This window comes from Nomascus leucogenys, chromosome X (genome assembly GCF_006542625.1).
Source record: "Nomascus leucogenys isolate Asia chromosome X, Asia_NLE_v1, whole genome shotgun sequence".
In the NCBI taxonomy this organism is placed as follows: domain Eukaryota; kingdom Metazoa; phylum Chordata; class Mammalia; order Primates; family Hylobatidae; genus Nomascus; species Nomascus leucogenys.
In genome coordinates this window covers 75,627,839-75,642,439 of record NC_044406.1, presented here as the reverse complement: position 1 = coordinate 75,642,439, position 14,601 = coordinate 75,627,839, and the positions used below count along the sequence as shown (strand labels likewise).

Here is a 14,601-nt window from a genome sequence, read left to right as displayed (position 1 = left end):
GAAAATATTTTCTAGTTCTTGGTGCACCCATTTTTCCTGCTTCCCAGTGTAACCCTTCCTCCTGGAAGCAGGTTCACTATGCACACATAACTAGGAAAAGGCAATCCAGTGTGAATCAATATAACAATCGAGGACAGGAATATCAGCCTGCTTCAACAGATGAACTGAAATAAGAACTGTGTTCCTATCTGCTTGAAAATAACAAAACTAGAGGAAGATTTGCAAACATCTGGCTAGTTCCCGTATTTTGATTTGCACTGACTCTATGTTTCAATGACTGCAGTTGGCAGTTTGAAAAGAAATACTCAGTGACAATTGACAAAGTCAAAATGTTTTTATTTACGCCGAAGTTTAGCAAGTACATTTTTAACAAAGAAGGTGTACTTTAACATTATGTATAGTAGAACAGGGAAACCATACATATAAGTTTCTAGTCTCTAACACACTACTGCATTTTTTTAAAATTTAAAAGACAAAAAGCCAAGTTGAAATGAGCATAGAAAAGCATCAAATACGGTCAAGTTACTTTAGCCATTAGGATTTAGTTCATATTTTTAAACTGGTCAATCTAATGCAAGAACAAAGTTTACATCATTGCTTTTAAAATGTACACGTGTTTCCTTTTTAACGTAACATAGATTAAATAGCTCCTTCAGTAAACAAAGCTTTGCTGATAAACAAAATTGAAATAACTCCATGTTGAATAGTTTCAGAGATAAACTGGAATCACAAGCATCTTCATTTATGTAAAGCCAGCGAGGACCTTTCAGGCTGAATACAACTGTTGTGCCATTTCTAAACAGTAATAGTTACCTCCTTTAAAAAAAAGAAAACAAGTTAGTTCTTATGAAGAGTCATTCTGACACGTTCTTAAAAATACTAAAACTTCTGTCTTCAGGAACCTAAAATGATCTGATGTAACAGGCTCAATTTAGTGTTGGTAAAATTTAACATTTCTTAACATTTCTATATTTTCATCTGTCAGTTTTCAAAGATCCTTCAAATTTCACTCTACAGCTTCTGTTCTTTCTACACACAGCACCGGAGACATTGAAGACTGATAAAGGCTCTTCATGAACTAGATTATAATGTCTGTAATAATCCATATTACTTTTTCTTTTTGTATATAATGGTGCATCTGAAATACCATCCCTATGGTTTACCAAAACAGGGGGAAAAGAGTATCTGGTTACGATCTAAGATAATGACAGCTTTGTACATTTAAAATTTCCTCTCCCGGGTTAACCCTGAGACTGTGTATACTGCATGAAGGGAGACTAGTTCTGAATATCGTTTTAGCTACAGTGTTTAGTCAAACTGGTATCCCTCTAAATGATAGTAATTAAAAGAGCCCATGCCATCCTAGAGTTAGATAATATTTAATTTGGGTGGGTAAAAGTTATTGCTGGAAACTTTTTTAAAAAAAATTTATTCTACCTCTTTTTGTCAAACCTTGTTATTTTCCATAGCAATGGCTTATAACCCGAGTCTCTATTTAGATGCATCACAAAGATTGGCTTTTGGTTACAAAAGAAGTAAGAAAAGAAATGTGGATGAATCAGTACAAATCCATTACCTCTGCTTGATAATTACTTAAAGATAATGTTTCTGAGTCAAGTGCTTTATTTTCACATATAATGGAGAGGACATTATCATTGTTGGACTAATATGTCTAAAATATTAAGTCAATCTGGTCAAAGCTTATCAGGAGGAAAGAAAACCCTTTTTAAACCTTGTGTACAATATCTTTAAAATCTTTATTCTTTCTGTGTATCAGGTATCATGGTGAGCAGCAGAATTTTCTAGATAATACCTCAGAACCAAAAATAAAGGTGTAGTAAGGTAATAGATAAATAAAAGATTTGGGGTTTGGGTTAGTCAGACTCATGGAGGGTTGGACTTCATCAGAGGGCAACCAGACATTTTCCCAAGAAGCCCATGGACTTCACTTAAACTTTTCCAGGGACTAGAAGAAAACAAAGCTTGAAATTTTGGACACTGGTAATTGTTCCAACTCCTTTGTGGAGTCTGAGAATATTTACTCTGATGAATTGACCAAATATTTGCTCAGTCCTCCAGTCTACCTCATCCTTTGTATACACAGCCTAAATGTCAAAGGAAAGCTCTTCGACATGAAATGACAGTCATTTTACCAGGATTGAAATTTATACAATATAGCTAAAGCTTAAATCATGCAACACAAATTGTGAACATTACAAACTGGAAAGCAGTAGCACACACTATGTCCCCTTAAAAAGGGTGCATGAACTCAGCAATGAATAGCGAAAGACAATCACCATTTGTCCTTTAGAAAAATGCAGTTTCTGAAAAGTTTCTACTTTTGTTGTGTTTATTGCTTGCCTTTATTTAGAGACAGAAATATTTGCCCACATCCTTTATGTGTCTGCTTACAAGGCCTGTTAGGAATAGTTCCCATAGCTGCTCAAACATTGAAAGAAAAACTAGGCTAGCAAGAAGAAAACAATATTAAGTGAATCAACTTTTCTACCAGAATACAATAAATTGAGATTTCATCGTAGTAAAACTTTTTCTCCCAATTTTGAGGACAGTAGCAAAATAGACCCCTGTGTAGCATGTTGTATAATGTTGACACATATTTGGTTACTGTTTTACATGTGCCAATGCTGAATGATCATAAGGAAGATGCCAGTAATGAACTGCTAACTGACACTGATCCTTGGAGCAATCTCAAAGTTTGCCACATTTCAATTTCAAAATGCATTTCAGCTATAATATGAGTGATTTATCACTTAGTAGTAGCTGTCAAAGTAATCTCCTAGATAAACCAAAAACATCTGGAACCATAAACAGAGAGGAGGAGTAGCTGAATTTTAATCCAGACCCAGTGTGCTCACTTCATTAGGAACAGGAAACAGCTAATTAGTAATGGAATGTTTCATGTTCTTAAAAGGGTTTGTTCTTGAGCTCTAAACAGAGATGATCTGATATGAACTCTGGATGTCAATAAGATTAAAGATCAGGAAGAGAAACTAACAAAGTCTCTCCAGGGGAATGTTACGGAGCTTGAGAACTTAAAAAGAGGGACACACGCTGACATTTGGGGAGAGCTGACAGAGTTTATTGCTTTGGGATTTATCAGATAGGTAAAAAGGGGAATTTGATACATAACAAATGTGACCATTTTTAAAGTAAAAACAAAAGTCCATGCAATCCTTCCTTTAGCACAGCACTGCCTGACATGGGCATATGCCATGACACAGAAGGTCAGTGTGGACACTCCATACAGGAGATGAATCTCTCTTAATCAGTTGAGTTATCTTTACTGGGCCACAAATAGCTGATCCAAACTCAAGTAAATGTGAGACTTGCCCTGTGGTATATATCCTAAGCCCATGAGCTGGAATAGCTAAAATCATGTGTCATAAACAAGGCAGATACATGGGAAAAGGCCAGAAAAAAATACACATGAGGAGTCCTCATAGTTCAAAGAAGGTAAGTTAAACACATTTACTTATTTAAACAAAAGACACTAGTTTATTTTGAAGTAACTTAATTTGGAAATTCTATTTAATGATGAGACTCTCTTGGATGTTATATTTTTAGTCACCTGTCATTGTTATTTATTTCAGATATTTGATATTAATAAAAGTTTTTATTTGACTTGCTTCAATCCTTCTCCATGACTTATTTCTAATTTGGCATTATTTCACTGAATTGGGCTAAAACAGTACATCTACTCTATATAAGCAGACCTTCTACAGCCCATGAAGAATACCAGAATCCAAATGCTTATGCTTTAGAAAACATTCCTTTAAAGCATGGAATTACTGAAATGTCACATCGATATGAACTAATGTAATATTTTTAAGTGTTTAGAGTGGGTAGCCATTCCAGCAGAAATTGCATGTACTGCCATGGAGAACCTTTTATTAGAAAATGGATAAAAACTCAGTTGGCTTTTTGCAGAAGATGCTTGATGCTTTTGTCACATCAGAACTTAATGCTAGGGCAGACGTTAAAACAACACAATGGATTAGATTTTATTTAATGTAAGGAGGGCACTTTAGGAGGAGCATTAAATCTTTTTGATCATTAGAGTACCATATAACACATTGGAATGCTGCTCTATTAGATTTTTAGTAGGCATCAAAATGATGATAACAGGTATCTGCCCCCAGCCAATGGCCAGATCTCCTCTAAGTAAACAGTTAAAAATATTTGAGGCCATTTCCTGGGCAATTCAAGCCAAATGACCCATTTGGTCCCAATCATTTGAACATGTTAGGAATCTGGCTATGTCTAGACCAGAGAGTGAACAGTATAAAATATCCATAATCTCACTGACCCATCTGTATTTCTCTTTTCTTATGCCTATAGATTTTTCATTCTGTTTGCTTGTTAATAGCTTAATAAAGAGGAAGCAAGACTGGGGATGGGAGGAGAAAAGAAAATAGTAAAGGAGTATTTTTAGCAGCTTGGGTATCTGTTTTTATCATTGCATTCTTTACAAATCAAGAATGTGCTAGTAGAAAGGGATTAAAGGACTTGCTCCACCATCAACAGTTCAAAGGAAAAACTGGGTGTGGTAAAATCTAAAATCTAGAGCTCCTTATATTTTCTTAGAGGACACTACAGGCCAAGTGTTTCTTTTAGAAATGAGAGCTCCAAAGCAGTGATAACAAATATCGATGATTTGCACAAATGATTTACCACCTGATATAATTCCTGGTAAATACCAGGTCAGACAAGAAGTTATTTCACAGTAATTGCAGCTTAAAGTAGGTGTGTCTGCATTTTAATTTGTCTCACACTATTTAGAAATAGCATTTTCTCTGTCTTAAAAATTCTTCCACCTACTTACCCCACTAGGATTCTGTGTGAATTAATGTGATAATGTTTTTGAAGCACTATGAACTCCTTGCAAGAAAGAGGTTAAAGAAGTGTAAAATGTGTTCAGTCATTATTATGACTATCCCCTAAAAACCTGTGAAACCCATTCTCTAGGACATTTTTCCGGTATGTGTAAGGTTCTATTTATCAGTAATGAACAAACAGTAATTAAAAGTTCCATATTTTAAGGATTTGAGTATGAATTCTAAAGAATTTACAACACTAGATAAGCAGGTAACTGCTACAGCACCCTATTCGTGCCTATGACCAGTTGGAGTTCCGGCATCAGTGTTCAGGCTGCACAGAAAAAACAATAAGACCTGGTCAAAATTTCATTCGAACAAAGGAAATTCAAAATCTACTCAATGCACTTCACTGAAAACCACAAACTCACTTTATAGTATTTCGCTGTGCTATATATGTTCAAGATTTGAATAAATCTCTCTGCAATTAATGTATTATTTTATTAGGTTTATCCCTTAATCAAATATTCATTTATGAGTCTCATTTTATTAAAAATGAAATTATACAAAGGTGAGCAAAAGCATAGATTTACAGTAGTTTAAAGCTTAATCTTATCCTCTAGGGGTGATATTGACAGTATAAATATGGCATAAATGATATTCCCTAAGTCTAAAATATGCTTATGAGCCCCTTGTGCATGTTCTTCTTCTTTACAACCTGCAGCAAAATGCATAACTAGCTTAATAAGCAAGGCATTTAGGAATTGTTTTTTCCTCCACAGTCTAAAACATTAGTAAAGGCCTATACCGTTTTTGTGAGTAAAAATCTTTGATAATGACTGCAATGTTCCCTCAATATGAGATTTCCTTCCCTGACAGGATGGTTATTTGAAAGTAATTGCTCACTTTTTATTTTTCAAAAAACTACCAAGAACTGTATCTATAATGTGTTTAGAGGTTTATATTTACAATAAAATGCATTTGTGATTTTTCCTACCCAAGGTTCATGTTTGCTTCCAAATGTCTCCTCACCACTTGTTTACCTCTATAAACAATGGGACCGCAATACGAACTAATAGAATTCACACAGGTATACTTTAGGCTATCAAACCTTTCTTTCGAGGTAGCTAAGCTATTCTTGAACTATTGTTAATATTTTCTAATGAGTTCTCCAGCTAAGAAGTAAGTTCTATGTTTTCTTTATGTTGCTTAATTAGTGCTGTGCTCCTGATTTACAAATGGGCACTACATTATTTAGCAGCAAGTAAGATAATCTCTTGAAGGTCATGTTTTCCTAACCTGAATAAGAGAGAGATAAAATAATGTGCTAGTTAATGCTCCACTTGTTCTCCACTTCAGTCTTAGATTCAATCCTAATTAAATGTAGAATTAATTGTAGAAACTCAACTTTAGTTGTGGAAATATGTTCAGAACATGATATTCTCAAATCAAAGAAGTGACAGTAGTGCGGTTAGCTTGGGGTCCAGTCGGTTATTATTGCAGTAGTATAAATATGAGTTACTAATTTGAAAGTAGGAAAAGCAGACAATTGCAAGCAAGGGGAAGATATAATATAGTGTTTGATTACTCTTTGTCTAGAGAAGAGCACTATTTTGGAGTCATTTTTTCAGAAGGTTCTGGTGCTTATTTTTAGAACATGACATATTTTTTTAAAAACAGAGGTTTCTTGAAAATAATAACCATTTGGGCTCATTACCCTTAAAAATATCTGACTTACAATTTATTCAAAATGAAGACCAGGATAGGTCAATAGGTCATCTTTTTTTTGTGCAAATTGTATCATAATGGAGTATCAAACTATCTTACTCACTTGTAACTCACCCTGGTTTTGTGAAATAATTATTTAATACATCCCCTTCCCCTTTATTGAATCTCTAGTTCTTAGAAAACATACCCTAAAAAGGAAGCATGAATGCCCTTCTGCTCACACGTGGGGATAAAATGTAGAGATATCATTAACCATAACTATCTATGGGAGAGCCCATTCTTTAGAGGAAGTTTTACACATCACTTATAGGCCAAATAGTTCACTCCTACTGAAATCAACGTTAGAAAACACAAAATCAAATTTGAGTGTATTTTATAGGGCACAGTAATAATAATATCTTGTACTTGCCATACTTATCAGATAGTATGTATCTAACTTATTGATGAGGAAGAATAGGCAAGTATTATGATACCTATTTTACTAAAGTTAAGGCAGAGAGAAGGTAAATGACTTCTCAAAGTTAGTAACTGAGTTAGCGAGTTAGTAACTGAGAAATTCTGACAACTAAATCAGTGCTCTTTCTGCCACTTCATTGTGCCTCTCATATACTGGTTATAAAATGGCAATAGAAGTGCACGTGTCCAGTACAGAGATCTGCAACTGTTGAGCCACATTAAGAGCTTTAGAAGTACTGAAATTCTATTTTTCATCTGAGAAGAGAGAGGAAGGGAGAGGAGAATAAATAAAATCTAAGACATATGGAACACTATGTCAGGAGCCACTCCACATATACATATGGCATATATGGAATGCCATCCTCTTTCATTATTTTCTTGTTGTGGATAATGCTACAGTGAAAAGTGTGAATTATGTTTCTATGCCATTTCTCTAAATCTCTAAATAATCTGAGATCTAGTCCCCCACTTTCCATAAGCATGTAAGTTACAAAATGTTTTTTCTTCTTTTTTTTTTTTTTTTTTTCTGAGACAGAGTCTTGCTCTGTTGCCCAGGCTGGAGTGCAGTGGTGTGATCTCAGCTCACTGCAACCTCCACCTCCCAGGTTCAAGCGATTCTCCTTCCTCAGCCTCCCAGGTAGCTGGGACTACAGGCATGTGCCATCACACCTGGCTATTTTTTGTATTTTTAGTAGAGACTAAAAATTTCTCCATGTTAGCCAGGCTGGTCTCAAACTCCATACCTCAGGCAATCCACCTGCCTTGGTCTCCCAAAGTGCTGGGATTACAGATGTGAGCCACCACACCTAGCCACAAAATGTTTCTTAAAAGTCTAATTGATTTGAGTTTTGTACAGGATGCAGATTGGAAATATTTTAGATAACATTTTAAAGTATAGTTAAGTTCTATTTTTAAATAACTTTTAACTACTACTTTTGTCTGCTAAACTGATAGAAGAACACTATAATACTTGATTTTAAACAAATCAAAATATGGAGGAAAGTGAAAAATGAAAGTAATGGATAAACAAATGTTAACTTGTACAATGTTAAAAATGATGACATCCAACATTTCCCATAGAAGGTTGAAATGCAGTTACCAGGAAATGGTAAGATTTGAGGGCTTATTAGTTCTCTCTATTGAGGGTTTTTCCTCACTCATTATTAAATGGTTGCTCACAGATGCTGAGATCAACATTGCATTTATTCATTTTTATTATTTTAATGAAAACAAGAGCACTTAGACATTTGTGAAATGTTGCAGGAAGTCAGGGACCCCGAATGGAGAGACTGGCTGGAGCCATGGCAGAGGAACATAAATTGTGAAGATTTCATGGACATTTACCAGTTCCCAAATAATACTTTCATAATTTCTTACCCCTGTCTTACTTTAATCTCTTAATCCTGTTATCTTCGTAAACTGAGGATGTACGTCACCTCAGGACCACTGTGATAATTGTGTTAACTGTACAAACTGAATGTAAAACGTGTGTTTGAACAATATTAAATCAGTGCACCTTGAAAAAGAACAGAATAACAGCGATTTTCAGGGAACAAGGGAAGACAACCATAAGGTCTGACTGCCTGTGGGGTCAGGCAAAATAGAGCCATATTTTTCTTCTTGCAGAGAGCCTGTAAACGGATGTGGAAGTAGGGAAGATATCGCTAAATTCTTTTCCTAGCAAGGAATATTAATAACTAATACCCTGGAGAAGAATGCATTCCTAGGGGGAGGTCTATAAACGGCTGTTCTGGGAGTGTCCGTCTTATGTGGTTGAGATAAGGACTCAAATACACCCTGGTCTCCTGTAGTACCCTCAGGCTTACTAGGGTGGGGAAAAACCTTGCCCTGGTAAATTTGAGGTCAGACTGGTTCTCTGCTCTCAAACCCTGTTTTCTGTTGTTTAAGATGTTTATCAAGACAATACATGCACCGCTGAACATAGACCCTTATCAGTAATTCTGCTTTTGCCCTTTGCCTTGTGATCTTTGTTGGACCCTTATCAGGAGTTTCTGATTTTGCCTTTGTCCTGTTTCCTCAGAAGCAAGTGATCTTTGTTCTCCTTTTTGCCCTTTGAAGCATGTGATCTTGTGAACTACTCCCCGTTCTTGCACCCCCTCCCCTTTTGAAATCCTTAATAAAACTTGCTGGCTTTAAGGCTCAGGTGGGCATCACGGTCCTACCGATACGTGATGTCACCCCTGGTGGCCCAGTTGTAAAATTCCTCTCTTTGTATTCTTTCTCTTTATTTCTCAGCTGGCCAACACTTATGGAAAATAGAAAGAACCTACATTGAAATACTGGGGACAGGTTCCCCTGATAGTGAAAGAACAGGAAGATAGGAAAGAAATGTTTGTAAAATAATGATGCTTTCTTGAAAGCTAATAAAGTAATTGGTGGAACTGTTGCTCCAAAAATCATTTGCATTACTGACAGAAAGTAGATTCCAGCTGAAGTATGTGGATCATTACCAATGTTAATTCTCAAATATTAAAAAAGTAAAATGTAAACTTGAAAGGGTCAAGAGGTTAGGGGCCTTAAAGGAGTTGTGTATAAAATCCAAAAGAATGTTTTTCTTTAAATTCATTTTAATTTCCAAAAGGTAATGTTACATGTCTATTATAAATGAAAAATAAGTTCCCTAGAGCAAATAAAAAAACTTTATGCTAATGCTGCATAAGGAATCCCAGTCTAAAATTAGTTAAGTGGCCAGGGGTGGTGGCTCACGCCTGTAATCCCAGCATTTTGAGAGGCTGAGGTGGGTGGATTACCTGAGGTCAGGAGCCTGAGACCAGCCTGAACAACATGGTGAAAATTCAAAGTTAGCTGAGTTTGGTGGCCCACACCTGTAATCCCAGCTACTTTGGAGGCTGAGGCAGGAGAATCACTTGAACTCGAGAGGCAGAGGTCGCAGTGAGCCAATATCATGCCACTGCACTCCTGCCTGGGTAACAAGCATGAAACTCCATCTCAACAAATAAAATAGAATAAATAAAATAAAATAAAATAAAATAAAATGTAAAATTAGATAGCAAGGCTCTGTTGGAATCTAGTTCTGACAGACAGGGTGAAGTGATTTTAGTAAGAATAAAAAAGTTTGTTTCTGTTACTATTTCGGCTGCTCCACACAGTTTTAAATAGAAAAGGGAGTTGTGTGGTATTTGTCTAAATTTTATAAATATTATCCTAATCTTTACAAACTTTTAAAAGCAGAGGTGATTATTAAATTACACTTGGTTTTAGACTATTTTGATTAATTAACTATGAAGTAGAGAAGCCTCTGCCCTTTCCCTGAACCCCTTGCACTGTTTTGCATGGGATAATACTATATATAGTCTTGTTACATATCCTAACTAGCTAACTAACTATGTGAGATTTTTACAAGAATGGATTGATAGTGATGCACAGTGAGATAAATGAGTGAGAGTTAAGATTCCTGTGTTTTAGTTCCCACTGTCAGTGGCAAGCAAATTAACTTAGGTTATTTTCATACTTACAAAACAGTGGTTAATCACATCTTTCCAAACTACCTCCCAGAAATAATCCTCCTAGAGGATATTATTTAAAGGATAACACAAAGTACACCATGCTATACATATAATAGGTCCTGCCTTTCTTTTTTCACTATTCCAATTTTAGGCTATGAATTCCTCATTCTCAGAATGATAAGTATCTTGGAAAAGAACCTCCACAGATTCACGTGGCAGCAATATCATAATTTTAATTTTTAAGGTACTATGAAAATGATGGCATATGATTACAGTCTCCTATGAAAATGCTGTTTGTGGCTGGGCACGGTGGCTCAAGCCTGTAATCCCAGCACTTTGGGAGGCCGAGGCAGGTGGATCACGAGGTCAGGAGATCGAGACCATCCTGGCTAACACGGTGAAACCCCGTCTCTACTAAAAATACAAAAAATTAGCCAGGCGTGTTGGCGGGCACCTGTAGTCCCAGCTACTCGGGAGGCTAAGGCAGGAGAATGGCGTGAACCTGGGAGGCAGAGCTTGCAGTGAGCCGAGATCGCGCCACTGCACTCCAGCCTGGGGGACAGAGCGAGACTCCGTCTCAAAAAAAGAAAAAAAAAAAAAAGAAAATGCTGTTTGTTTTATTTATTAAAACACAAATGTGGAAGTAAAAAAGTAAAACTTGACTTAATCTTTTAATCAGGAAAGTGTTTTTCCTTTTGCATGTCCTTCAGGTATATCTGGGTTGGGGTTGGCATATGGTGAATCCTAAGCTTAAAAAATTGTATATGTGAACAGGATGGGGCATAAAATAACTGGTCAAGCAGTTATCAGAGTTAAGTTAAACAGCCTTTCCTAGATTATAGTAAAAAACACCTGTTAATTAGTGAATTACTCCTGTAGACTCAACATGCTGACTAGCAGAACAACTTATCATGGCTGGCAAGTCTCACTATTTGCTATCCTGCAATTTGATCTGTTATATAATTAACATGTAGCTAGAACTGCAAGTCTTTGATCTATATATGAGATTGTATGTTACCATCATAATTACCATGACAATCTTGTGGTCACTGAAAATAATTTTGTTAACAATGCATGTGTGTGGTACAAGCCAATCCATGACAACCAGGCCCTAAACGATTAAGTAATTAATGCAAGCTCTTCCCATCCTCCTAAGAAAAAATTAGGAGTATAATGTGTACTATGGTCTGACAGATATTTCACAGCAGAGAGGTACCACCAGTCAGGATAAAAATCCTGTGGAGGATGAAGAAAGTTAGAGGAAAATAATTTCTGAGAAAGAAAATAAAAAGACACAGGCTATTTAATAAACTGTACAGAAAAAAATTTTTGCTGCTTTAGAGAAAGATGCTGGGATCTTCTCTGTGGGGTGTGTGCTAGAGTCTTTTCCCATTGTATCATGATCATTGCAATAAAGTTTCTCTAGGAAATAGAAGGATCCTACTCTTCAAGGAAGCATTTAAAAGAAAATTTTTAAGACCTACTTCCCACAATTCCTCTGGTCTCTGACTTGCTATATACCTTCACTTTATAAGAAAATATTTTCACTTTACAATGGGAACATCAGAGTACCTGTGTATATCTTCCAAGACAGTACAAGGCATCAATGGGAGGGAAATTAATAATTAATGGTTGATGAGTTTAGGGTAGGAAGCAGTCAGTGGAAACCCTAGAGATAGAGAAAGATGGAGAGCACACTGTGGTGGAGGAAGTTAGAAAAGTCTATAATAAAATTCCATCTGTTCTCCTTTTAGTTTTTCTTGTCATATCACATACATGGCAATAAATCATATGTGATTTATTTTTTCTGGCTCCCTTTCACACTCTATCACTTTTCTTACTATTCTTCCAAATTCTGCAATGATAATCGTATTCCAAGGGTAGTTGTTTTTAGGAAATATTGGCATCGCATCTTAACTTCTTGGGAGGAATGTTGTTTTAGGTTAGTAAGCAAGTACCAAAGAGAAAAGATAATAAGGAGGTCTAAGGGGTCAAGGAAGGATAGACAATGTTCAAATTGATTTTGAGAAAATTGATAAAAATAGACATATTTGCATATATTTTATGTTATGAATATATATTAAATGTTCTATGCCACAAGGTATGCATATTAAATTATGCCCTAAATTGTAATTTTTAATATATTATAATAGATGTTAAAATGATATTTGCTGCTTTTGCAGTCAAATAACACTTTTTTTGCTTTTAACTCTTCAGTGGCAGCTTCATCAGTTACTGCATAGATGAGATCATGACTTTTATATCTTTGAATGGCCAGTCTCTACTCTTAATAAGATCCCTTTTTTCTGAGCAAAAATGGTTCAGGAAAAAAAAATGTCTAGTAGGTTTACTTTTACATCGAATTTTGGTTTCCTTTCACATGTAGATTTGACTTAATATCTACTTCTAGTGTGTCAGTAGCAAAAGGAATAAAAAATTATTTAGGATGCCACCACATTTACGGAAAAAATATCAGAGGAAAATATATTCCAGTGCTAAATCATCTTATGTCTTTGTCAAACATGTATACATAAAATAAAATGTAAAAATTATTCACAGAAATTGACATTCCATGGGCAAAACACAGTTACTCATTTTGTGGTTTATTTTTTTTCCCCCAAGCAAATGCAGTGGCAGATACAGGGGCAGTATGTCACTTGACATTATCTCCCCTGAACTTTAGTATTTTATTTTATTACTATAAAGTCAGTTCATGATGGCAGTTGTCTATTTTCTAAAATGTAGGAGCTTCATATTCTGTTTTTGTTTTACCTATTGTTATTAAGATGTTAACTGCAATTTTTTTTAAATTTAGGAAACATGCACTGTCAACTATACCACTAGCCACTAACAATGAAATATAGTCATACAAAAGTTAACTAAGGTATAAACATGCAAAAGAAGAAGTCTCCCTGAGATCATAAAATGATGTTATTTTCTGTTCAGCAGTTCATGTTACTGCTGTTCATGCTAATTAATTAAAGGAGCTGTTGCAGTAATGTGCAAACAGGGAATCTGAGAAACTGAGAGGGCTTTTAGGTCTCCAAGTGAAGTTAAGTCAATCTGGGCGCAGGCAATCAAATGTAATGAAATCACTTGTCAGTGCTAAGCTTGCAAAAACTGTGAAGTTTGACTAGGGAGTAAAAGGATTATAATTAGATTTCCAATAGGATAATAACTAAATGGCAGAACGCAGTAAAAAGAAATATTACTTTGTTAGCTAATGGTACTGCTGTTCAGTTTTAGTTTTTATCAGCACACTTGTAGTTATGCTAATTTAATTTGCTTTTATCAGCAAAAATGCACTATACAAATGGCACTTGAATGTCATTTGCAAAAAAATCATTGATCTGAAGGTGCACTTAATGACACCTGGTATGTTTATTTTATGTGAAACAGGGATTGGTTGATAAGATGGTTGATGTGCTATCTTGCAGGCCCTCAACTGAGTTATAGGAATTTGGATGGAATCACACTAGCACAAGTGCTCCACCAAATCCTTCATCTCTAGAGATAGTGGACATAACCATTGGAGTTAGTATATACACATTGTGTGATCACCAGAAAACATTCTATAGGAGTTGCTATGGTAGACTCCGAAAATATAAAAGATACAGATATCCTTTTATGGAAACTTGGTCTATGCATATTATCTTCTCTGTCAAACAACATTCAAAGCATAAAAGACATGAAATAACTAAGCTGAAGAGATGTAGTATATACATATAATGTATTACATGTAATACATTTTGTAGGATACATTATATATATACTATATATAGTAAATATATATAAAATCTTATATATATAAGATTTCTGGTACATGTGCAGTTCGTCTGCACTAAAACGCATGTGGAAATTACCATAAACCTGGATATGACTTTTTTGCTTCCAGGGGTGGCCATGTAATGTTTTTCCAAGTGCCTTTTAAATTCTTAAGATGTCACAGTGGAATCAACTGAATTTCAAAGGGAGAGTACTAGGTGAATGATAGATTTCTATCTAGCAGAGCTATTGACAATAGGAAGAGAAAGAACTTTACTGATGCTGGAATTATTTCCTGTGATGGAGATGAATTTTGGAAATGGTATTGT

General features: G+C 35.4%; 1 protein-coding gene across 2 annotated transcripts in view; it reads right to left on the bottom strand.

Moving 5' to 3' along the window:
* Nucleotides 1–319: 319 nt before the first annotated feature.
* DACH2 (dachshund family transcription factor 2) overlaps nucleotides 320–14,601 on the bottom strand; it is a 676,171-nt gene continuing 661,889 nt past the window's right edge. The window contains exons 11-12 of one of the 2 annotated variants that reach the window (XM_003269019.1): nucleotides 5,123–5,169; nucleotides 320–816 (exon numbers count right to left, since the gene is read on the bottom strand). In XM_003269019.1, the coding sequence (XP_003269067.1) occupies nucleotides 5,165–5,169 (5 nt within the window). In that variant the 3' untranslated portion in view covers nucleotides 320–816; nucleotides 5,123–5,164. The remainder of the gene's footprint in view (nucleotides 817–5,122; nucleotides 5,170–14,601) is intronic. The other variant, XM_003269018.1, reaches the window with a different exon arrangement.